The sequence below is a fragment of the Balaenoptera borealis genome (genome assembly GCF_965194805.1).
Source record: "Balaenoptera borealis genome assembly, chromosome: 21".
Lineage (NCBI taxonomy): Eukaryota > Metazoa > Chordata > Mammalia > Artiodactyla > Balaenopteridae > Balaenoptera > Balaenoptera borealis.
This window is the reverse complement of record NC_138880.1, coordinates 23,387,303-23,413,511: the sequence shown is the minus strand read 5'-3', so window position 1 is coordinate 23,413,511 and position 26,209 is coordinate 23,387,303. Positions and strand designations below refer to the sequence as shown.

The 26,209-nt window shown below is 36.1% G+C and overlaps 1 protein-coding gene across 9 annotated transcripts in view; it reads right to left on the bottom strand.

Moving 5' to 3' along the window:
* Positions 1–26,209, bottom strand: part of SORBS2 (sorbin and SH3 domain containing 2) — a 230,452-nt gene that overhangs the window by 98,014 nt on the left and 106,229 nt on the right. For 4 of the 9 annotated variants that reach the window (XM_082375171.1, XM_082375165.1, XM_082375168.1 and 1 more), the window contains exons 3-6: positions 20,522–20,571; positions 15,322–15,414; positions 10,671–10,697; positions 10,312–10,436 (exon numbers count right to left, since the gene is read on the bottom strand). In XM_082375171.1, coding sequence (XP_082231297.1) covers positions 10,312–10,436; positions 10,671–10,697; positions 15,322–15,414; positions 20,522–20,531 — 255 coding nt within the window. In that variant the 5' untranslated portion in view covers positions 20,532–20,571. Of the gene's footprint in view, positions 1–8,884; positions 9,527–10,311; positions 10,437–10,670; positions 10,698–15,321; positions 15,415–20,521; positions 20,572–26,209 lie in introns of all 9 variants that reach the window. The other 5 variants (XM_082375166.1, XM_082375167.1, XM_082375169.1 and 2 more) reach the window with 3 other exon arrangements.

Genomic DNA, 26,209 nt, shown 5'->3' with positions numbered 1-26,209 from the left:
ATCTCTATTTTAATTTCACTATAAAATACTAAAGGAATTGAACTTTAAAATATCTTAGCAGTGCAAATAGTGGTACCTTTGTGTGAAAATGAAATGAAAAAAAAAAACCAAAAACAGCCACTGATGATGTTAGAGTATACCCTAGCTGGTTAGAACTACTGTTGGCTTAAAATCTTAGGTAAAGGAGAAAGAAACTGAAGGAGAAAGAAAAGGTTTAATACCTCCAAAGCTAAACATGGCAGAGGGGTGGTCTGTAAAAGGAAGAGAGTGGCTGTCCCTTTAAAGATGTCATAGCTATCTATCCATTTTAACCTTCATGATAGCTGACCACACAGGGCAAATATGATGATAAGTGAATTCACTCAACATGAGTGAATGAAACTCTGAAGCAGATTTTTTTTCTTGCTCCTCACCCCCACCTCCAAAATAAAGGTTTTTTGAGTGTTCAGTATGGGGCCAGTTGTAACATAGATAGCCAGGGTATTATAGGATATTAATACAAGTATGGGGAATGTATTAAAGAGAACTGTATAAAGTTAAAAATCTTGCCTAGTAAAGATTTAAGTGATTCTTGGCCAGCCATCATCTTCCTAACAGTTGATGTCATGCAGACTGTTGATCTCATAAAAAGTTATAATTAATTTTTGTCCTCAGAATTTTAATTGGAGAGTTTAAAAAAATCCATTATATAAAAAGGTCTCTTGGCCACAGATACCTTAAAAATCTGAGAGCTATTGATCCTTCTCTTAGGAAAAATGCACAAATTCATGTATGCATAAAATTTGATCAACTTTAGGGGTTCATGGATACTTGAAAGCACATCTTTAATCTAACAGGTTAAGAAACTCCAACCCTGGATAAAAAGACAGATTTTTCTATTCTATTCTTATCTAGTGAGCTTTTGTTGTTGTTGTTTAAAGACACACATTTTAAATGTGATACTTTTATACTCATAAGTGGGCATTGCAAACTCAGGTGCTGACCCTGGGCCAGGAATGTATCCAGGATGTGCAAATCAGGCTAGGGGTTAGATAAGAGGGAATGATGGTCCATTCTCTACGCCTGCATCTTTATTCCTGTCCTGATACAGGGAGGGGGAAGGGTAAGCTGGGACGAAGTGAGAGAGTGGCATGGACATATATACACTACCAAATGTAAAATAGATAGCTAGTGGGAAGCAGCTGCATAGCACAGGGAGATCAGCTCGGTGCTTTGTGACCACCTAGAGGGGTGGGATAGGGAGGGTGGGAGGGAGACGCAAGAGGGAGGAGATATGGGGATATATGTATATGCATAGCTAATTCACTTTGTTCTAAAGCAGAAACTAACACACCATTGTAAAGCAATTATACTCCAATAAAGATGTTAAAAAAAAAGAAGAGGGACTGATAGAAACTGGTAGAAGGGAAAGGGCATGTTGCCCCAAGGCAGCCAAATTAAAAATTAACTCAGTGGCAACCAAAGGATATCTATAGTCATAAACCCTTAGGCCGTATGTTTTTGGCTCAGTAAATGTAGAACCTGGAGGTGGAAGGGGAATAGTTGGATATGGGCTTGGAGTGGAGCTTGGGGTACAGAGAAAGGGAGCAGAGTCTGGCAGGGCCAGGCTGAGGGTGAGGTGAGCAAGGCACTTATCTTGGGTGCAAAATTTAACGGAGTGACAAAAACTCAGTCATGGAGATAAACACTATTTTAATGCAATCTTATGAAAAAAAAAATCAAAGTCAATACAAAAAAAATCCAAACTGAACAAAATATCAAAAATTTAAATAATGAACAGTGCTATGCCAGGTCATATTGAAGACTGAGGAAAAAGGAAAAATTTGTATCCTGGATTTTTAATGGAAGCAATAATATTATAATAAAATAATAATATTTTCAAAATCTGTTTTTTCCCGATCTCATTTTCAGTTGAGACAATAGCCATGCCTGACAAATTTCCCTTGGCCAACGACGATCTTAAACAATTTTTAACTAATTTAAGATGAAGTTAAAATTGTAATAAATTCTGTTTTGGTCAAAATAAAATATTTAAACTTAAAATAATGTTCAGTTTTGATACACTTACTTTTCAACTTTTCACTATTTTTTAAACTGCTGAAATGTCCTAGAAAAAAATATCATACATACATAAAAACATACGTATATGGGAGAAATATTTTTCTTTCTGTCTCAGGCTCTAATTGGCTTGACGTGGCACTGTAGTCTGGGATCTTAACACTTCCCTCTTGAATGTCTTCAGTGGTTGAACTTCTAGGCCTCATTTCTCAAGGAACGTATGACATATGTCTTAAATATCAAGTGAAAGGATGTGACAGGTTTTGTTCTCTACTTTTCAATAGAGCTGATAGTAATTTACTTGAAAAAAATATCTAGGAGAGAGTTATACAAAAATCAATCTTTATATTAAGAAATTATTTGTATCTTATTAGATGTCATAATGGTATTTTCATTATTTTTTTCTCTTCACCCATTAGACAGAGGTACTAAAATTTCTACAGACCTAAGGATATCGTACCTTATATTGGCTTTAAACTACTACCAGGATAATTGAAGTTGACAGTTGAAAAGAAATGACAAAATAATGAAAATTGCTGAAGCCTTGTGATGGGCTACTTAAAATGGGTTTTATTCTATAATTATCCATATCACTGTTAAGATTTACAATTTCCATGGTAACTTTAAAAGAAACAATTTAAGACTTTCTCTGAAAAAAAAAGTTCGCTTTTACATACCACCCCATCTCCTTCTGTGATAATCCACCTCCTCTCTCACAGCCCTCCTGAGGGGATGAGGAGGAAGTCCCTGGCTGCCGTGTTTGTACCAGGCGAGCCCAGTTTGTTGTTCAGGTGAGGGAATAACTGAACTAAACTGGCCCAACGACGCACTGCCTCTTTCCAGGGAATTTGAATTAAATGATACTGAATGCCCCAGTCAGGTAATCGTGTACCCCACAGTCCCAGATGCAAGTTCACACATAATCGGAGCCAGGGAATGTCATGGAAATCCACAGGCACCTTGGAGACATAAGAGGGCAGAAGCTAAGAGAATGTGGCCGACTTGCAGGGAGGCGGGGCAGGAACTGGGTGGCATCTAAGATGGGCAAAGAGAGTAGCTAACTGGTCGTTCCCCAGGCCCCCTAAGACCTGGCGTTACTGCCTGCATTTCGTGGTACAAAACTGCCCTGTAGCCTCAGAATAAAAACCCTTTTTACCAGAGTTCTTAGCCTTATCGTCCCTACCCACAACCTGGGTGACAAGTGATCTAAGATGGTCACACAGATTTGGGCACATTGATGGAGCGTGTTGTCTGGGTCAGGGGGTGAATATTTCCACTGTGCTACTCAGACCAGCAATATGATTTTGACTCTGAGAAGGTGTCACATCTTAAGAACATTGCCAGAACATGGGGTTCAAGTGTCAGATTGCATCAGAAACTAGAGGCACTTGAACCTACTGGTTGAGCTGTGGGTCTAGAGTCGGACAGACGTGGCAAGTTGTCTACCTTCCCTTGGCCTCAGTTTCCTCATGTGTAAAAATGCAGACATTAATAAAACCCAACTCCTAAAGCCTGTGAAGATTAAGTGAGAAAATGTATGTAAAGTGCTAGTCCAGCATTTTGTGTGTTGTAATAGCTCTCAATAAATGAGAGCCATTTTTAAAAAATTAAAAGGCTTGGAAGGCATAGGAATGCTTTGCCCAAAGCAAACAGCAGGGTAGAGAGAAGAGTAATATGAAAAGGGAGACAACTTCATCTCTTTTGCTTCCTGTTGATGAAGTACAGAAGTTAAGGAAGGCAGAGTGCCTCAATATGAGAAATACTTTCTAATACTTAGATCTGAGAATTGCCCAAGCCCTGACTAGCTGTTCCTACACTAACTGAACTCTCCATACCTACGTGTATTCAAGAAGAGGCAGGCTGCTCTTCTATTTGGAGGTGTTATAGAGGGGCTCCTAGGTGATTTCTAAATTCATACTGGAATCCCAAATATTCTCTACTGTTCAGTCATTCAAACACACACACACACACACACACACACACGTACGTCAGGGGGAGGATTTGCCATAGACCTGATCAATTGATCTCATAACAAACCCATAAAAAAGAAGTCATGAGATATTTGTTGGCCATCCTAATAGAACACATGAGCGATTAGAGCTGGTGTTGATGGGATTGGTCCAGAAAGCATACTCTGTATTCTACACCTTTTCTAGCATCCCACACTGCTGACATTTATTCATGATTAAGCCTTCCTTAAAACTTCTACATCTTGATCCCATGGAGCAAAAGAGATGAGTTTTCTCCTTTGTCTACATGACCCTGAGACAAAGTCCCCTCTGAGTCCCCAGCATATGTGCAGGAGGAGCTGTGAAAGTGAGGCTTTGGCAAATGCTTGATGACGTTATTTCATAATAGAAGGGCCAAGTTTATCCTCCTGAAGCAAAGGGCACAACACTAACAAATGCCATAGAAAATGTCTGGGGTGTAGATTTTGCTGTCTTTCAAAGCTTCTGGTTTAGACATTCACTTATCTGACATTGAGAACAATGTGACATTTTTAGCAACAGGATGTCTGTTCATATAGTGACAGAGGGTAACATACCTCATTTTGTGTTCTCTCTCTATATAAATTTGTAGGAGGTAAATTAAAACATACGCAGCTTATAAAACAATATGTTGTATTATCAGATACAGAGAGAATTAAAATTCCTAATGGTAGGCTGCAGTCTTCTTCTTACACTAGTGGTCAGACTTTAATGAAAACAACAAAAGTATGTAAATGAAACTTCCAGAACACTAAAGTTTCCTTTTCACCTCTCAGTGTAGAGCATTTTTGTTTCTTGGGACTGCCAATTTCTTGGGAGGATAATTCTTTATAATAGAGTATATATTTGGCTAATTCATGATGTGTAGCTGACAGCTCTTGGCACTTACTGAGACTTCTTGCAAGAATGTGGAATGTAAGTATTTAAAATGAAAAGGTCACCACCGTGAAAGGCCATTAGGTGGAAAATGAGACAAAAGTAAAGTATATCACAATAGGCAAGATGTGCAAACATGTCTAGATACCAATCAGTGGATAAATGGATAAAGAAAATGTGGTATATACAGACAATGGAAGATTATTCAGCCTTAGAAAAAGAAGGCAGTCCTGTCATATGAGACAACATGGATGAACTTTGAGGGCATTATCCTAAGTGAAATAAGCCAGTCACAGAAGAAGAAATACTGCATGATTCCACATATATGAGGGCTCTAAAATAGTCAAGCTCATAGAAGCAGAGAGTGGAAAGGTGGTTGCCAGGGGCGGGGGAGACGGGGAGATGGGAGTTGCTGTTCACAGGTGGAGTTTCAGTTACGCAAGAAGATGACGTGATTACATTCCAGAGATCTGTTGTACAACATCACGCCCATAGTTAACGGGACTCTATTGTACACTTTAAAATGTGCTAAGTGGGTAGATCTCATGTTAAATATTCTGACACAATTAAAAAAACTCAGAACTGCAACAGTTTTATGCCACCTTTTGAGAAAGTGTTATAAAAGACTATACACTGTCATCTCGGAACCAACTGTTGGTTGGATGAAACAAATTTTATCTACCCATTCAAAAAATGTACTGTTGAAAATAATATATTTCCTTTTCCCAATCAGATGCATAGTTTGGAAAAAGAATATTATTTTAAAATAACAACAGTTACTCCATTGTGAGGGATTATTATGTAGCAGGCAGTGTCTTACTCAAACCCCACAGCAATAGTGTGAGATGAATGCTATTATTATCCCCATTTTATAGATGAAGGAAGTGAGGCTCAGGGAAGGGGAATAACTAGATGAAAGGTCTTACATTAATAACCCCTTAAGGAGCTGATTGTCCAGTTGTTCTCCTCCCAGTCTCTCTTCAGCTCGCAAGAAAGTTCCCCTCCCCACTTCTAGGTCAGTGATCGGTTAGCAGACCTCATCTTACATATGTACCGTCAGCAGCATCTGTGCAGTTAACCATCTCTCCTCCATATACTTTCCTCACTTTCCTGGATTTCCTCCTCCCTTGAATCTCCTTAGCTGATTCCTCCTCTTACTGTTGGGATGCCCTTGGGCTCAGTCCTTGGGCCTCCTCTTTTCTCTGTAGTCATGCTCTGGTCATCTCATTCAGTCTCATGGCTGCAAAACCATCTATAAGCCGATGGCTTAGATCTCCAACCTGGACCTTTCACCTGAACTCCAGACTCATATATCCAACTACATACTGGACCTCTCCATGTGGATGTCTCATAGACACCTCAAACTTACCATGTCCCAAATGGAACCTCTGATCTTCCCACAAACCTGCTCTACTCACGGTTATCCAGTCTCAGTGGACAAAGGGTGGCAAATTCCATTTCTCCCCGTTGCAAAGATGCAAAACTTTGAAGTCAGTCTTGACTCTTCTCTTTCCCTCACCTCCAACATGCAATCTGTCAGGAAGTCCTATTTACTCTATTTTCAAAATACATTCAGAATTCGATTTCTCACCACCTCCACCGTTTCCACCCTGCTCGGAGCCACCGCCATTTTTCACTTACGTTGTTGCCATAGCCACCTACCTGGCTTGCCTACTCTCCTTCTTGCCCTACTATAGTTTGTTCTCCACTGAGCTGCCAGAATGATTCTGTTAGAATATAAGTCAAATGATGACAGCCATAGCCTTAAAATCCCCCAATGACTCCCATTTATATTGAGAGTAAAAGTTGAAATCCTTGCAGTGGCTTCTAGGAGCATCTGTCCTATGGCCTCTGTTACCTCTGACTTGACTTCCTCTTACCTACGCCTCACATAATTCCTCTCCTTCCCTATGACTCCCTTGCTGGTCCTTGAGCAGCCCCGGAGTGCTTCAGCCTTAAAGCCCTTACACTAGATATTCCCTCTGCCTGGAATGTTCTTCCCCCTTCAAAGCTGTTCTATCTACTGCATGAAGACCCTTTGACTATCCTATTTAACATGGACTCTGCTCCCCACATCCCTGCTCAGTGCTGCTTAGTTTATTTACATAATCTCTTTCTAATGTATGTAGTAATCTACTTATCTAAGTTTTTATTAATATTTGTCCCCTCTACCCCCGACAAGACTTTGATCATCAGTGGTTTCAAATGCAGCTCTGTGACTAGAACAGCCGACGCATGCCCAATAAATATTTGTTGAATGAATAAAAGTGACAGCATCTCAAATCTTAACTTGTGGCTCATGCTGATTCCCTGAGGATTGTATAATGAAACCAACTGTCTCCGGTCAGCCTGGACGGTGACAAAGCCATAGGGAAGAAAGTTATCAACTTAAGTTTCCAAACATAATAAAATGATTTAGAAGAACCAAACTATGTCAGGTGAGTGAACTGAGCTGTGAACGTGGTAGCGTTTGCTGTGATTGCTCCTACACATGCTTCCAGGGACACGTCCTGGGACACAAGTAAGTCTGCTGTCTGACACTAGCCCAGCCCTGTCTGTGGTGTCTCAGCTTGACTTTGCTCCCTACCTCATGGGATTGTGGAAGTTATTAATAAATGTGAATAAGTTGGAACAGCATCTGCATATAGTAAACTCTTAGTGTTTGTTAGCTGCTATTGTTATTATTATTATTTCATAAGGGCTTTTAGAAAATACTACCTTTATTCAAAGAATTTACTCTAATGAATGAATTTTGCATATCATGATTAGCTGATGAAGGAAATGTTTTAGTAGAGGTATAGAAATACCCACTTGTCTTTTTAATCATCTAAGCTTAAGGTTTCTGCTTTATGGGTGTGGCAGGCAGGGGGAGAGGATTTTGGTGTCAATCAGATGCCTGTTGAAGATTTTCTATAAAGCTTAAAAATACATCTCTTCAAGGATATGTCTTGAATGATCTTTAATAGCACAGCTACAGGAAATAGTATTATACAAATTATTTACTCAGATATGAGTGTTTTCTAGACTCCTACTACTGCTGCAGTTGCTAGTGTACCTTTATAAATGGCTACCATTTACGCAGGGCTTGCTCTGTCCTAAGTAATTTACCTCTACTATCTCCCTACTCTTATCACAACCTAAGAATTAAGGATTAATTAATATTCTCATTTCTTTGTTCAGACTCACATAGTAGTTAGGATGGTTGCCTCATCACATAGCCAGTGATGGAGCTTGGATTGAAATCTGCACTTTATCATTAAAGCTTATGCTCTTAACATTACATCATTTTGTGGAAAAGCCAGGAAGACAAACACATTTCTCTTCTAACTAGATTAATAAATATCAGCAGAATGACACTATGGGAGAATTTTATGTATAAGCAAATAAAGATTTACTTCTTAATAGTCTGAGTACTAAAGATTGATTAATAGACTTTCTGAAATTATAAACTTAAAAAGGTAGAAATTGATCAAGTTTCAATGAAAATGAATATTGAACTACAAGAAAATAAACTCTGGTGGAATTAAGATGAATGTTTCTTGCCAAAGTGAATTATAATGGACAATTATTTTAAGAGGTTTTACACATGTAAATAAAGTAAGATCTAGGTACTCAAAGGTCTGGCATGAAAAATATTTCTTTAAAACTTAAAAGTACTTTGCAGCCTTAAGTGATAACCAATCATCAATGATTTCTAATAAATACCTAGAAGGAAGAAACTGTTAAAACATTATTTCTGGATAAAAGATCTGTAGATATTTTTTTTTATGTAGATATTTTTTAAATTAAAAAATACCTAGAAACTTCTCGATGAATTTAGTAGGGTTTTAAATAGGAAGATGGTTTCTTTCTCCTTTCCTGATTGCAAACTAACAAAGCATTGGATTATATAAGAAGCCCAAACCAAAGGAGTTAGGGTCTCTACAGAATGCTGTAAGAAGAGATTGGAAAGTGTAAGGTACCACTTGGCAGTCTGAGGACTGAGAGGCCGCAGCAACTGCAGGTTTTTGTCTCTCTGGCTGAAGAGGTATCTTTGCAGTCCCTGGAGAAAGCTCAGGTGGCTGTTTGTGGCTTTCAGGATCGTGTCCTGAAAGGGGAGCTATCTGAATGGAAAGAGATGCTGTGTGTATCTCAGGCACTGGGTTAGGGGGTGGTGAGCAAGGCCTTTTGCGAAATGAGGGTACTTCAACAGATTTGGAAAACTGTGGAGGATTAAAGGGGATGCTACTTCCTGGATCCTGGTTATGGATTAGTTTCAACGTAGAGATTCTCCGAGTCTGAGAATCTTGCGTGTAGTCCTCTTGTAGAAATGGGGTACTCATGTCAGCTTTTGGTGGGGGACCTGTGCTGGAAGGTGGTGGTAGTGGATTAGTGATTTTTTGTGTATACGACACAGTTGTGTTAGATTCTTGAGAATATACAATTGTCTGGCTGGACTCATCATTAGAATACATAGTTCCCTGAAGAGGTGTTTTGTTAGTAGAGAACTCTGTACAGGAGGGAATTTGTGTGTTAGTTACTAATTGGTCTAAAATGTCACCCTTTGTGTGACTGGTTATCAAGGAGCTACAAAAGCTCTCTTTTCTGGGTGGTGGAAGGGGTGCCTGGATTATCAAAACATCCGGAGAAAGAAATAATGTTGAAGGAAAAACAGAGAGAAAGTCAAAGTTAATCATTAAACCAGTGTTAACTCTACCCTTAAAGAAAGTAAAGCAACGTGATACCTTCTTATTATGCTATACATTTTGATGGCCAGATTGAATGATCATTTTTCTTTTGTTTAGAATGTGTTTTAATTTATTATCAATAGTTGCCCTCTGGAGGAAAATAGTTTTATAGAGAATACATTATAAAGTTTGTCTCCATCTACATTCTGGGAAATTAGGTTAAAAGTGAACATATGTTCTCTTGGCATATTTTTAGACCTTGAGGTATATATATATATAGTATTTACTCACATTGTTTTGGTAACACTTTTCATGCCTGTAACACAATTTTACTAATATCTCCAACACAGAGTTTCTTTAGTTGATATAATGAGCAGTTGTATAACTCATATTTATTGAGTAAATAATATATTGCTGACCTCATAACTTTGAAATCCAAATCATCAGCTGGCAGTTTTTTAAGAATTAGAAAATATCCTAAAAATTATGTCAGAAACTGACCTGCTTTTATCAGCTGAATTAGAAAAAATATTCAGAAACCTGTTTTGAACTTAAGACATGTCTTCCATGTTGTAAATACAAGTCAATACGAATACAAAAGCAAAACCATATCAAAAATGAAACATATCAAAATATGCATGTTACTAGAAAAGAGGCTCTAGAGCAGTGGCCTAATAGCTGTGCTTTAAAATAACACAGTAGACAACAGTGTGCAACATTACCTGAGCTGGTGATTTTTTTTCTTGTAGATTTGGTCGAACGCTTCTAAAACCTTTTGCTGCAAGAGAGGAATATGTAGCATCTCCATTCAGTGTCTCTTGATTTCGATCATTGTAATATCTCCAAGCTTTTATTAAGGGAAAGCAAATCGGATACAAAAATATCTACATTCACTTTTAACATTTTTTAAATAGAATTTATTTTTTATTTCCAAAATGGAAGTTTTCTTCTTAAAAGTTTAATATGCATAAATGTATATGCAGTTTAAGTTTACGGTAGGATTAGCAATGTGGCTATAAATATGTTTTAAAAAAAAACTCACAACAAATGTAGTGGTTATTCAGAATAGTTTTTTTTGTACCTGAGTCCGGTGACTGAGAATCACGCCCTAAAAGAAAAAGAAATGTTGAAATTAATACTCCGGTGAAAGAAACAAACAGTCGCGTAAAGATCATTTGGCCAAGAGCTACATGTATTTTTTGGCAAACATTATCTCAGTTCTAAAACTCTGGGTACATCAAATAAACTAATGGAAGTTTGTGCATTTATTTTTACTCCAATTAGAATGTAATTCATTAAATATCTATAATATATAATTAACACATATATCAAACACTGATTTTTCCCTCAGTAATATTGCAACCATTCAATTTTATCTTATTATTGCTTAAGCTGGATGAATTTCTAAATATCAAATTAAAGGATCAAATGGTTTGTAAACAATGAATGCTTCTCCCAGCAGTGAATCAATCCACCAGATCCTTAGCTTTCAATGCCATCGATTTTTTGTAGTTTGTGGGGTTTTTTACCTTAAGAAAGTATAAATACCCTACCATATTATGTGATATTTTCAAATTATTCTCTAGACTTTGAATTTTCTTCTTATTGCCATTTGAGTCATTTTATATTCAATTCTGAAAGAGCTGTTACAATATATTCCATTGTCTTGCAGTAAGCATTTCAGTAGTAATAAATTGCTTTTGATAATGCAGTTGGGAAGTGGCTCAATGACATATTTACTCTCAGTTTTATTGGAATTATACATTCAAGAATCTCCTATAACTTATGAACAATTTTAGGTAATCAATTTGTGTTGCTTGGCTCTATTATAACACATGGCCAACTTCACCTAGAATCATAAAGCTGTAATTTTGGAAAGGATCTTAAGGGTCATTCAGCCTAACCTTCTGTCCAGGTCCTGGATTCCTTCTGCATGTTCCCTGAAACCATTATTAATTGCTGTTATTTCAATGCCTAATAGAACATGAAAGTTGCATGTAAAAAGGACTCTCTGTTTTCTTTCTAATGCTTAAGGAATAGTTATTTTGAAATCTAAATACATAAATTTGGAATGATAAAAATTAGTTGAGAAATACAAGACTTTGATTTTTAGATAAAACATTTATAATAGATTCTTTCCAAATCAAAAGAAGAAAAATAAGTGTGAATTGGCACAGAGTACATTAGAATGACTCCAGCTTAGGTGAGTTAGAGGAGACTAATAAATCTTCATTCTTTATGATAGTTGCTGATTTAGTATGGACTTATCTCCAATGAACTCAAAATCAGAGTAATAAAATGGGTACCATGAAGTAAAAATAACTTTGAAAAGTTATACATGAAATATTTATTAGACTTTACTTCTAGGATTTGATGGAAGCAGAAATGATTGAAATTCTCAAGCACTTAAATGATGATGAGGTCTCTCTATAAAGAAAGCAAACACAGTGTAGCAATACAGAGCGATCAGAAGGCTGCTTTGGGGCACCCAAGGAGAGCGATTTAATAACCACCTGGTGCCACATACTGTTTGTGGAAAAGGAACAAGTTTTGGGACTCGGGGAAGTGGCACTGAAAAGAGAAGCAGCATTAATAATAATTATTATTACTTATAGTGTAATTATTTGCTTGAGAATAGGGAGTTAATTTTACTCTTGGTTTGGTAAAACTGAGCTTATAAACAAGGGTACGTGCTGGGGATAGATGTGATAGGAGCCAGATGCTTGGAGGTGTGAGAGGTGTAGACTTGGTGAGGAAGAGGAGGGTATGTTGAGCAGACTTGAAGGACACTTGAAATAAACTTCCTGTAATTGACAGTTTGTAGAGGGCCAGTTTTGTTTCTTCTTACTGGTCACCATATTGGAGGTTATGGAAACTTCAGTGGGATAAACATTAGGTGCAAGAATCAGAGGATAGTCACTGTAGGCTCAACTAGGGTCTATCCCTTTCCCCTCTTACCAGGCCCAAGTATCTCCAAATGAAACTGTACCTATGCTACAGGAAATATGAGATATTAATAATGGGGAGCTCTACGGAAAAGCCTTGCTTTACACTGTAGACACAAGTGTGTAGAATTATGAGAAAGGAGAAAGGATAAAAATGGCCATGGATCAAAACTTCAGGACAAAACCATATTTTAATGAAGCTTATATTAATGATTAAAATCCTAGATCCATGTCAAGTAAAGAGAAAAAAGTTTTTTTTTTAAGGGTTGGGCCAATAAATGACTTGGTAAATGCATGGAGAAAATGGTTTTGATCAATATCATGAACATTATTCATGACCATTCACTTGTGAAAAAAACAGAACTAGAATTCTAGGGATCAGAGCCCTTAATTTCTAGTATTCTTTAGTGGGTAGTCATTGCTTCTTTGAAAATGTAAGAATGAGGAAATGGGACAGATTTATTGTTCCCTGGCTGTTCTGCATGTGAAAATCAATAGAGTCTCTGAGAACCAAAAACTATAACTGCTCTTTACTCTTACAATGAGCACTCCCTGTGTCCTGGCAGAAGGTAGGGAACACCTGTCAGAGAAGTTCCATTCCTGGCTTGGTGTCGGGCATTGGACTTGACGTCCTTAGAGGTCCTTTCCAACTTTATGATTCCAATACATGAATTGTCCATTGGGACTCTACTTCTTGTAAAAGCAAAAGAGAAAGACAGACTGATTTAGTGGACAAATAGTTGATGACTAGCAGCTCATATTGACTCTCTGATCTGGGAGGAGAGATTGGGAAGGTTCGAATCTTTTGTGGAGGTAGTCTAACAGCCTCTACTTAAAGGCTGCTCTATTTTAACAATATTTAAAGCAATAAATATTTATTAATCTTCCTTTGATTCACAAAAAGGACTGTCAAATAAGTTCTTATTATGAAGGCTACCGTATAATGTGAGTGGGCATACAAAGAGGCTGATTTCTTTCTTCAAAATGTAATTAAAACTTCTTTGAAAAGGGGCTCATACCTTACATGTCTAATTAATACAAAAGAGATCTATTTTTAATGTAACAATTAAATCCAAAATTGAGGGGACCTCATTCTCTAGAACTCTTACTCCTATTTGATATAATAGGAGTGATACGAAATTTAAAATGGCCCAGAGCGACTACTAACTTTTATTACTGAAGATTATTTTATATTCCCCAAGTATTTAACATTTTCTAATATTTTGATTCTGAAGCATTATAGTATATTAAGTTGAATGATATGAAATTACTAATCTTCTAGCTTTGACTCTCCAAAATGGCAGTCTCTAGTTCAACCTAATAGTATTCTTTCTGTGGTTACTTTTATAAATAACAACAATATGGCATTTTTGAAGCATTGCCATGTTCCCTAGCATGTGCCTTAATGGTTCACATCTGAGTAGCTTGGGCTAGAATTTTACTTGGTTGAAATGTCAATGATATTCATGGTATACACATTCCAACTACCTGATGTCCCTGGACTTTATTTTATTTACTTTCTTATTTCTCTTCATTCTCATTTCCCTACAAACTACATTTGTAGTTTTTCTAACATTTTTCATGCTCACATACACATGAACAAACATGTACAAATACATATATAAAGAGAATTTTTTTCAAACCAAAATGAGATCATACTACATACACTACAATGCAATTTACATTGTTTTAAAAAATGTAATATATTATGGAACCACCTGGCTTCGTATTTAAACTTAGACATTGAAATCTCTTTATGGATTGGAGGTGGTGGGCAGGAGTGGGATTCTCCACATGGAAGCTTGTTTTTTCCTCAACGAAGCTGGGTAGTTTAGGATCAAGTGGCTTTAAAGCCAAGGACATCCTGACTATTTAATTAACGACTAAATGGATGTGTGTAAAAGACACTAATATGCACCGTAAGAATTAGAATTATTTAAACACTCTTCATCCCTTTCCCACTTCTGCTCCAAAGGCCATGAATATTATTAAAAAAAACCCCAAGGAACCCTCAACTAGCCAACCAACAATCAAACCAACCAACCAGCTAACCAGTCACCAAAACATATGGGTGTATTTCAGTGTCTAGAGAGGCCAGGGTGGAAGTCATGAGAGATTATTTATTATAAGGAGACTCACTTTAGTGGATGCTGAAGTATCACCCCCAGTTACTTTCTAGAGTATATTTATACTTGTGGGTGCATGTTAATCTTAATTGGACCGAGATGTTTAAAAATATACAATAGAAGGTTCTTTGCTGATTGGATTAAAGGAAGGTTTAAAGTCTCTTTCAAAACTAATATTCTATCATTATATTCGCAACCTTTGGTATAGAAGCAAATTAATAAAGATTCAGTTTCCTGCAAATCCCACTTCCTAACCCTCTATGTCCCCACCCCCCAACAATTTTTAGGTAAAAAACAACAAAAGCACCTGTGAGTTATCTTAATTAAATATTATGTTCCTTTAGTTCATGCGATACAAAAACTTCAATAGTTATTAACACTTGCATTTACTTAACACATTTTTGGCAAGTGACTGTTGTTTTTAATTAGATTTTTAAAATGTTTTCTACAAGATATCAGTTTCCTTTGGCTTTTTTATTTTTAGAGCAAAACAGTCATAAGGGATAGGAGCTATTCTTGAGACAAGAAAAATAAGAACTTGTGGGGCATTAGAAAGGTATTTACAGCCACTTTCATCATCCAAACAGGATAATTCTGGAAAGAAAGAAAGGTCAGAGAAAGGCATTCAAGTATGACATTCTGTGAGTTAGTGATATTATACCTGCAGCCAATAGGTTTGGAGAACTTTGAACTCTCTTCACAGATGTTAATGTAACAGACATGGCAGCACGTTTGCGAGCACACCCACCGCTATCTGGAAGCAAAAAAATGATATAGCAGAGGCCACAGCAAAGGATAAAGCACATGCAGTATCATGCATTTTCAGTGAAATGTGGCAGACATCCATGAGAAAGATGAACAGTCAGAACTAGTAACCATGGAATACATCTGCAGAATTTACACCCACCCCAAACTAAAGCAAAACAAAACAGAAGAAAAAGCCAGGGGTCTGTCTTAGAAATAGATGCCAATGATTTAATAAAAAATCAGATTTTATACTTAACATTTTATGGTTTTTCTTTAAATAACACACAGCTATAGAATTCAACTTTGTTTATACCATTTAAATTCAACTATTAAATTTACAAGCAGTGTAACTAGCTTTTAGAGTTATGAATAACCTGTACTTCAGGATTAAGAGCTATGGTATATAACATACTTTTGTATCCAGCATATAGGTTTTACTGTATTCTAGCTATTATGATTCCTGAAAACAGCTTGAAGAACCTCTTGAAGTAAAAGTTGTTAGCTGTTATAGGTATAATATATTTGATACATAAGATTCATAAAGAAAAACAAATGGTGTTATGGCAATACTGTGTCTTCCCATGGTTATTATTAGTTATGGGAATAATTTGCCTAATTGAGATAAAAAACAATGTTGATATATACAGTACTGAAATGACCATGTTTTTAAAAATTAGTTTTTGTACTTTCGAAAAATATGTATATGATCTGTATATTTTCACTTATGCAAATCACAACATGAAGCAAAGTAAGTGAAAATTCATCAGCTATTTTAATATGATTTGAGAAGTTTAGCATAACAAGACTTCTAAAATTGGAAGGTTAATGTTCTATTTACGAACAGATTCCAATTCCATTCCCACATTCCTTTTTATTTGGAATGTGCAATAAATAGTTTTGCTCATTCCCCTGCAACCAAAAGAACTTAAATTTAATTCTTTTTGAAAGTTGTAACAAGAAGATAAATTCTTTAACCACCAATATTAAGCATAATTATTATATATTGCCGCATGCTAGTCTTATATATTATTTTTCTTTATTTCTTAAGGAGTGTATCCACTTTGTTATTGGATGTGAGAGAATTTAAGAGTGCTTGAAAGTATGATTTGGACTAATTGTTGGTAAAATCACAAGTAGTAAGGTCAGCAGACCTTAAAATTGATAGAATGATTCTCATGTCAAAATATAATTTCTTAAATATTGATATATGCTTAAAATAACAATTTCGTAATGCAGATAATAATTAAAACAGAAAAATGACTTGAAACAACATACGAAAGTAAATCAAACAAATCAAAGACCAAATACAGAAAGACATAAATGGTAGGAACATACAACAAAATGTATCTTTAGGAGAGGCACCAATAGGATTTTAGCAATCTCTGCAAACTGAAAATAGTTATGAGGGATGAGTGTTTCTGATAAAATGGAGGTAATATAATTTAATATGCAGTATATAGCAGCTGTCAATGTCTAAAAGGGTTAAGTAGTCCAGGGTGTTGAAAGTGTAAATGGAAAGCTCTCTAAGAGATTTAATTTTCTTGTTCTTTTAATTTTGAACATCTGAAAACAAGCAGAGATGCAAAGGGAAAATTTCAGAATGAGGAGACCCAAGGTCACTGGTTAAGCCTTTGGTTTCCAGAACTCTGTGTTGAGCACCCACCTCAGTGGATTCACAAGGGTTTGGGGACACAGTTCACATTTTTGAGGAAAACACAGCGATATCTATCAGACAGACTGCATACACCACTATCCTGAGGTAGTTCCCAGTTTCAACATGAGAGGTCGTGTTATCTTCCTATAAATGATGTCACATCTTTGTAAAGCTGGGTTTTTGGTGATTGCTGTGATGGAAAGCAAGTGCCCTGTGAAAGTAACCTGGACCAGTAACTGGGAGTGGTGATGTACAATCTAATTCCAAGTCTGAGAAGTTTTGTAGCATCCAATATGCACAGACATCCCAATAACAAGTAACTGTGGTTATAAAGAATGAGATAAAATGATTACTTTTCAGTTGAAGTATATTATTTTTTCAAATTGCTTCTGAGTTGATAGAACATGAGTACTTACTAAGTTGTTTGCACCTAACTACTTAATAAATACAACTGTTAGGTACTTCTTTTGGCTTGAGAGTGTGGTAGAAAATTACTGAACTATCTTGGCACCGTAAACCAAGAAAGTGTGGGAACCTCTGGGTTAAATAAATTCTTTTTTAAAATTAATTTATTTATTTTTGGCTGTGTTGGGTCTTCGTTTCTGTGCGAGGGCTTTCTCTAGTTGCGGCAAGCGGGGGCCACTCTTCATCGCGGTGCGCGGGCCTCTCACTGTCGCGGCCTCTCTTGTTGCGGAGCACAGGCTCCAGACGCGCAGGCTCAGTAGTTGTGGCTCACGGGCCCAGTTGCTCCGCGGCATGTGGGATCTTCCCAGACCAGGGCTCGAACCCGTGTCCCCTGCATTGGCAGGAGGATTCTCAACCACTGCGCCACCAGGGAAGCCCCGTGGGTTAAATAATTTTTGTAATCTAGGTAACTCTGAGAACTAGATAAAATGACTGGAGAATTTGTCTTTAGTAACAGGTTAATAAAGAGCTTAATTTGAAAAGTTGAGGCATTTGTGAAATTGCTGGAACAGAGAAATCTATTATGTTGTTTCTACTTATTGTGTCCATACTTTCTGCTATTTATTGAAGATATCTTTAAGATCACAAAATGAGGGTGCTGTCTTACATACTTAGGTCATCCCAAAGAATCCTAATGCTACCGTTACCTTCACACTCATTAATGACCTGCACACTCTTCCAGGCAGCGGCAAGACTCTCAGTAGCTGTTTCTACTGCTGGAAAACACTCACAGAAGTAAACCACATACAGTGAATCATTTGATGTCTTACTCTCTTTCCTCCATAGCTAAGATTTTCCTTAGAAAATAGTGGATCGAAAATTCCAAGAGAACAAATATACAAAACATGCTGTTTTGTATATTTTTATACATTATTTAGATACTTTAGTATGAAAAATGTATCACAATTCCCTTGGCTCGTTTATTATGTATTTGACTAAAAAACAAAGAGCTGCTTTAAAAGAATCTTTTTTTTTTAAACATTAGTGACTGAACATTGATCACTGAAATAGTAATATATCCCTTTAATGATTGATAGGTATTTAAATAATGAAGACCCATTTTATTTATTGGCTATTTAGGAACTAATTTCTACTTCATTTTGAGATACAGTGGCAATGCTTTTTTCAACTTCCTACAGTATTATTTATATGTATTTTCAAAAGTGGTATGTTTTTATAGCAACATTATAGTATTTTAACATTTTAAACAAAGCATTTTAAACAAAGGGTTCCAGTCACTTCTAATTAATTATGTATGCATATGTTTGAATATCATATTTTACATGCATACATAGATGTATAAATTCACTCATATAATCAAAATATCTATGCAAATTAGCATTCCATATAAAGCCCAGCTTATTCCTTTTAATGAGAGGATGTTTAGAGAGTTATATTCATGCTGCTATAACAGTAACTTGGCTCAAGTACCCTAGAGAACTAAACAAATTTACAAATTTCTATTTGCCGACTTTGTTATTATGGATTGAATTCTATGAATGGGAAGGTTAATTACTAAATGCATTGTAATGAATATGGCATATTTAGTATAGTCACATATTATACCTCTGTCATAATAGGGTTATAATAAATAGGAAAATCAGACTCCACAAAATGAAGGATATTGGGAAGTTATGTTCAACTTAGGTCTGCAGGAAAATGCTGCAGAACAATCAGTAAATATAACTTCCTCCTGTGCACGTCCTGCTGGAGTGATTTTGCAGTTTCACAGTATGACTTACCATAGCTCAGCTGTGGGCCCTCTATTCTATTTGCTTTCTTCAATCTCTTTTGCCTAATAATATTTTCCTTTCATTTCCCATGTATAATTCTGTCATCTCCAGTTGTCCAAATGACTTTTCTTGGTTCATTTCCAGGGTTATAATTTCTCTTGATTTCTAAGCCTTCCTTGTATATTTCGACTGTCTCCAATATCCTCATCTTGCCTGGTGCTCTACACACCTACGGGCTGACTGCATCTTCAGGGGCCAGCCGACCTCGAATTCTCTTTGGTCGGTTACAGCAGGTTTCTGCTAAAGGGCAGCTGCAGAATCATGTTCAATAGCGCATGTCTCTACACTTGATCTAGGGATTAGATATTGGTTTTCACCAATGGTTGTTAATCCTCCCTTGAGGCAATTTGATAACAAGAGACAGCAAAAAGGCAACCAGCTTGACATGAGAAAAACGTCTTCCACTATCCTTTCTCCTTTGCTGTGGAGTGATGGCACTAAAACAACTTCCCAGTGATCACTTGTGGATAGGAAGTGCTATTTTTAAAATACAAGTTACAAAATTTCAGTGAGACAGTTGTTTTCCAGAATTATTCAACACTGAATATAAAAATTTCAGGGGGAGAGGAAGGTGAAAATATAAGCTAAAATGCTTATATTATGGAAAAAAATCATATGTATCAAGCAAGTATCACAAACATTTTTACAGTTAATCTGTATACAGCACAAGAGTTCAGAGCACCAATGTTATTAAGCTATTTGGAGATACTGTTCCCACATCAAAAAATATAATGCTTAAGACTTTAAGTGTATTGTGTCTGTGGATTAATTAAGCTGATTTCCTGTGAAGCTTTGGCACTCTATCTACGGTCGGTCGCTGTCAACATAAAATGTTTACAGAACGGGGGATTTTAAATATTTTCTACTAGAGCAACTTGCCTATGAATTTAACCTATTTTAAGTGAGAGATTTCAGATGTATGCATTGAATGGCATGCTACCTCTTCCTAGGGTTTACAGGAGTTAATGTCATGATATGATTACAGAGAAAGGGAGTAAGAATAGACAGCAAAACGGAAAAGTCTACTTTTGATAGCTATAAGATTAAAACACAAAAACAAAGAAATCAAGTAATGAATTTAGACTATCTAAGAAACTCAGTATCATATTTAGGATCAGCAGAGTGCTAAACTAATGATTTAGGGCCAAGATGATATTTAGAGAGCAAGGCTGAAGAGTTTAAAACTAACAGAGACAGCATACCTGTGTTCATTTTGACCTTGGAGGGTTTGTTATTAAAGTCTTCAGTTTTCCTGTAGAAAAAAAATGATGTATTAATTTGTTCACTAGCATGGGGAACAAAATATCATGAAAGAGTGTTTTTGTTTTTGTTCTGTTTTGGTGTACCTGTGAGTTAATATCACATGATCATTAGTCTTATTTAAATTAGAGTTTAATAAGGTGGCCAGAATTTATAGTTCTATTCAAGTTAAACTTCAGTTATTATTGGTCTTATTATCCTAAACATAAACTTATGTTTTTGCTTAATGGTGACCATTAATGGATGAAAATGGAGTGGGGTTTTCATTGTTAAAAATTAAATTGCTTTCATAAACATTTATAATAACAGTTTTTGTTCTCTAAGCCAGAAAGGATCACTGGTTGTTAAGCATCCTCTTCCAGAATTTTAATAAGCACTCTGGTACTTTGAAATGATTACCTTGCATTATTCAATTATTATTTTCAATTTGTTATAGAGTTAATTTACTACCAGGGAATGTTTAATGTATTTAATATGTATGTTGAGCAAATAGTCAAAGAAGATAAGATTCATCTATTTTTACAAAGATGCAAGAAATAAATGATTACTACAAAACCCACTTCTGTTTCAGTATCAGATATGGTGGGTTTTCCCATTGAAGTGTTTGCTGTATAACAATTGAGATTAATTCATTTGAAATGGTTGGGAAAATGGTGCTTGTTGTAGAAAAAAAATTTTTAATATTTGTATTATTTCTTGACGTGTGAGATGACTTAGTTCTTTCCCTGGCGTATTCTCTTAGCCCATTTTTAGAGTTTCTTATTTATCCATAACCTACAACCAAAGAGAAAGGATAGGCTCTTCAGGAAGCAGTTCTTTTAAGAGGAAGAGCTCTCTGAAAGATGTTTAACCCTGGCCACTTTGCCTTGGCTCCTGAGTAGGGCCTGTTTTTAATGAACGTGAACTTCCCCTGTACCACACATTCAGTTTCCATGTGCATTAGCACTCTAACATCCGATAGTTAAAACAATTTTTATCTATACCTCATGGATGAGTAGGGATAGGGTTGAAATGAAATCATCTGTCATGACCTGTCAAGAAAGACCTTCAGTAAATAAGTTTTTCTTCATTCTCTAAAAAGAGCACCAAATGAGCTTCCTGGCTTTCTTGTGTTTGCCTGTCAGGGTTCTGGCCCTGTCCTCTTTTCTGACCATTTCTCCGGTCCTCGTATGTTCTGCTTTAGTCATCATTCATCATTTTCTTTCAACATGGCCATCGAAGTTCACCTCTTATAGAAAACCTGGTTCTATTTATTACTAATGTGAAATTCTAATAATAAAATTACAGTATCCAATTGGGAAGACTGGACAGCTACATCAAAAGAATCAAACTGGACTACTTGCTCACACCATGCACAACCATAAATTCAAAATGGATTAAAGACTTAAATGTAAGACCTGAAAGCATAAAACTTCTAGAAGAAAATAGAGGCAGTATGCTCTTTGACACTGGCCTTAGTAATATTTTTTTTGGATATGTCTCCTCAGGCAAGGGAAACAAAAGCAAAAATAAACAAATGGGACTACATCAAATTAAAAAAGCTTTTGCACAGCAAAGGAAACTATCAACAAAACATAAAGACCACCTACCAAATGGGAGAAGATATTTGCAAACAATTTATCTGATAAGGGGTTAATATCCAAAATATACAAAGAATTCATACAACTTAACATCAAAAAAATCAAACAACCCAATTAAGAACGGGCAGAGGATTTGAATAGGCATTTTTCCAAAGAAGACATACAGATGGCCAACAGGCATGTGAAAAGATACTCCACATCACTAATCATCAGGGAAATGCAAATCAAAACCACAATGAGATATCACCTCACACCTGTCAGAATAATTATTATCAAAAAGACAACAAATAACAAGTGTTGGCAAGGATGTGGAGAAAAGAGTATACCCTCCTGCACTATTGGTGAGAATGTAAATTGTTGCAGCCACTATGGAAAAGAGTATGGAGATTCCTCAGAAAATTAAAAATAGAACTACTGTAAGATCCAGCAATTCCACTCCTGGGTATTTATCCAAAGAAAACAAAAGCACTAATTAGTAAAGATATACACACTCCTATGTTCATTGCAGCATTATTTAGAATAGCCAAGATATGGAAGCCAACCAAGCACCCATCCATACATTAATGGATAAAGAAGATGTGGTATATATGTACAATGGAATATTACTCAGGCATAAAAAAGAATGAAATCTTGCCATTTGTGACAACGTGGGTGGAACTAGAGGGTATAAGTGAAGTAAGTCAGGCAGAGAGACACAAATACTGTATGATTTCACTTATATGTGGAATCTAAAAAACAAAACGGAATTCCCTGGCAGTCCATGGTTAGGACTTTGCACTTTCACTGCCAAGGGCGTGGGTTCAGTCTCTGGTCGGGGAACTAAGATCCCACAAGCTGCTCAACATGGCCAAAAAAAAATTTTTTTTAATAATTTAAAAAACCAAAACAAATGAACAAACATAACAAAACAGAAACAATCACAGATACAGAGAACAAACAGGTGGTTGCCAAAGGGGAGGGGGTGGGGGGAAGAGAGAAATAGGTGAGGAAGATTCAGAGGTACAGACTTCCAAGCTGCAAAGTAAAGATGTCACAGGTATGAAATGTACAGTGTGGGGAATATAGTTAATAATTATGTAATATCTTTGTATGGTGACAGATAGTAACTAGACTTAATGTCATGATCATTTTGAAATGTATAGAAATATCGAATCACTATGTGGTGTAACAGAAACTGACATAGTGTTGTAGGTCAACTATACCTCAAAAGCAAACAAATGAACAAACAGACTCATAGAAAAAGAGATCAGATTTGTGGTTGCCAGAGGCAGGGAGTAGGGGGAGGGGGAATTGGATGAAGGAAGTCAAAAAGTACAAACTTCCAGTTATAAAATAAATAAGTACTAGGGATGTAATGTGCAACATGATAAATATAATTAACACTGCTTTATGTTATATATGAAAGACGTTGAGAGAAAATCCTAAGATTTCGCATCACATTGAAAAATATATTATTTTCTATTTCTTTAATTTTGTATCTCTATGAGATGTTGGATGTTCACTAAACTTATTGTGGTCGTCATTTCACAATGTATGTAAGTCACATCATTATGCTGTTTACCTTAAACTTATACAAGTGCTGTATGTCAATTATATCTCAATAAACTGGAAAAAAGTTATTTAAACCTACAAAAAATTTTAAATGTGAACACCAGCTAATTATAATGATACCTTCTACCCTAGGGTAGGGGGAGAAATGGGGAAATAAAATAGCATGGAAAAAAATACACATAAATGATATGAGCTGTATATATGAACCAAGAAGAGAAGGATTTTATCTTTTTTACACCTAGATTGAATTACTAATGCCCAGTACTCAATAAATACTAAAACAATGAGCATATAGAATGGATAAAATCAGAGTACTGATGTTCATCCCAATTTATATTTTAGAGCTATAAACTGAAAACAACACAGATGACATCCTCATCATGTAGTGTTTTGGTATCACCTGATTGTGTTGTGTCACATTCTTGCCCATCCACCCTGGAAGGACACTGCAGCAGTGTAGGAGAAGCAGGGCAGGCGTAATGTGTACGGTTGCCACATCTAGGACTGAGAGAATTACCACAATGTTACACTGAATTTTACAGTAAAATTTCACAGGCCAACTGACTTTAAAGAGTGAATGAAGGAAACTTTATTATGATGAATTTTATCTCTTATTTTTCAGCTGGTATAAGTAAAGAGGCACATTTCTATTTTCTTTTTCAGAATACAAAAATAAATGTGGTACATAGCTAAGTATGTAGCCTTAATACCTAATGTAGCCTACTTGGTAGGCTTAATACCGCCTGGATTGAAGGGATGCCAATTAAGTCAGGGAAGAAGGCAGTGGTCAGCGCAGGAGCCTTGAGAAAACTCCATCAGATGTATTTATTTTAATGTCTCAGTAGCAAAACTCCTAACACGTTAACCTTAAATGGACAAAATAAATGGAAAAGTAAAGCCTCAGGGGATGTCTGTGACCACGGCTGAGGCAACTGCTAAAACAAGAAGGAATAAACAAGTCTCCAGAAAAATGAGGACTGTGAAGACATTTCCCAAATTCTATTTATCACTCCTTTTCAAAACACTTGATGTTTAAAACTGTTTTAAGTTTTAAAACTGAATGACAAAGACAGTGTTTGAGCTGGAACAATACTGATTGATAAAGAAAACATCAAACAGAAGGAAAGTGAACTCTCAGAACACAAAACCTGCTACTCTAATAATGTTTTTATACCAAGTTAGGGAACTAATAATCAGCATTTGTTGTTTGAATTCAAATGCCGATATTTACAAAATATCTGACACTGAAGAAAGTAAAATAGGATTAACGGGAACAAAGAAAGGCGCCACAAATCCTTGAGCTTTTCATCTTTAAAGTGATGTATCCTGTTACTTATAAATGTAACACGTGAGGTTTTTTAACTTCGCATTGTTTTAGATGTCAAAACGTGAAATGACTAACTTCCTAATCAGGCAAGACATTTTCCAAGTTTTAAAAGAAAAGCCACAGTGATTGAGCTCTGCAGAAGAACCCGAAACCGAAGGCTTCTTGGGTGACTAATAAAAATGCATGATTCTATTTCCATTATTTGTACTAAAGCCATTAACAAGTCCACAACTGAGAACTCTCTTTAGACAGTTTGAACTAAAGCGAACCTAATCTCTTTTGTTCTGTTCTGAAAAAGTGTCTTTGATTGTACTTACATAACAAGCACAGATTATTCTGGAAAGCATCAAATTCCTGGAGTGTTTGCATGCTACTAGGAGAGACAGTATTTCAAGTATTCTCTTAAATTGCAATTGAACCAGGTCCAAGACTATGAAAACTGACCATAAAATGCAGACTACCTTGAACCTCAGCAGATAATCCACAGGGCAAAAACTGTCTGTACATGAGAGTATCAAAATGATATTCAACAGGTGGAGCGGAGATGTATTTACTTAAATTCAGTTCTTGCTGAAGTTTTTATATAAAAGGCAACATTATGTGTATCCAATTTGTGTATAGCAATGGATTTGTTTTTCTCATAGGTCAGAGTAGGGTTCTTTCCCAATAGGCATTGGCAGTAGATTGTGCTGCTTGTTCATGCATGGATAAGACATGATTTGGTGGCTATGGTCTTTTAATTCTGCTTGAATTTCAGTGATCAGATATCTCTCTTTTTTTTTTTAATGGATCAGAGTCGGCTTTATTTCCAACATGCGTATGACAACAGGTTGGGTAATTTAAGTTTTGAATGAGGATCCTAAGATGTTTGATTGTTCATTCATGGGCACCAACATGACTTTGTGCCCATAATCTTGTAATTCTGCTTGAAATCTTTTGATTATGAGGCATCCCATTCTGAAGAGGAGCCAGAGGCAAATTCTCTCCTCAATTTTGGCCAAGAATTCTGTGTTAGTCATTTTGTTTTTGTAGACTTGATTTTAAGCACCAAGGCCAGCTGTACAGCGATAGGACTACATTTTAGCTCAGCTAATGCGAGGAGTTTAAGATTGGAGCCCAAAAGATTTTCCATGGAATAATTTTAATCCAGTAAATTGCTAGGTTATTTTAAA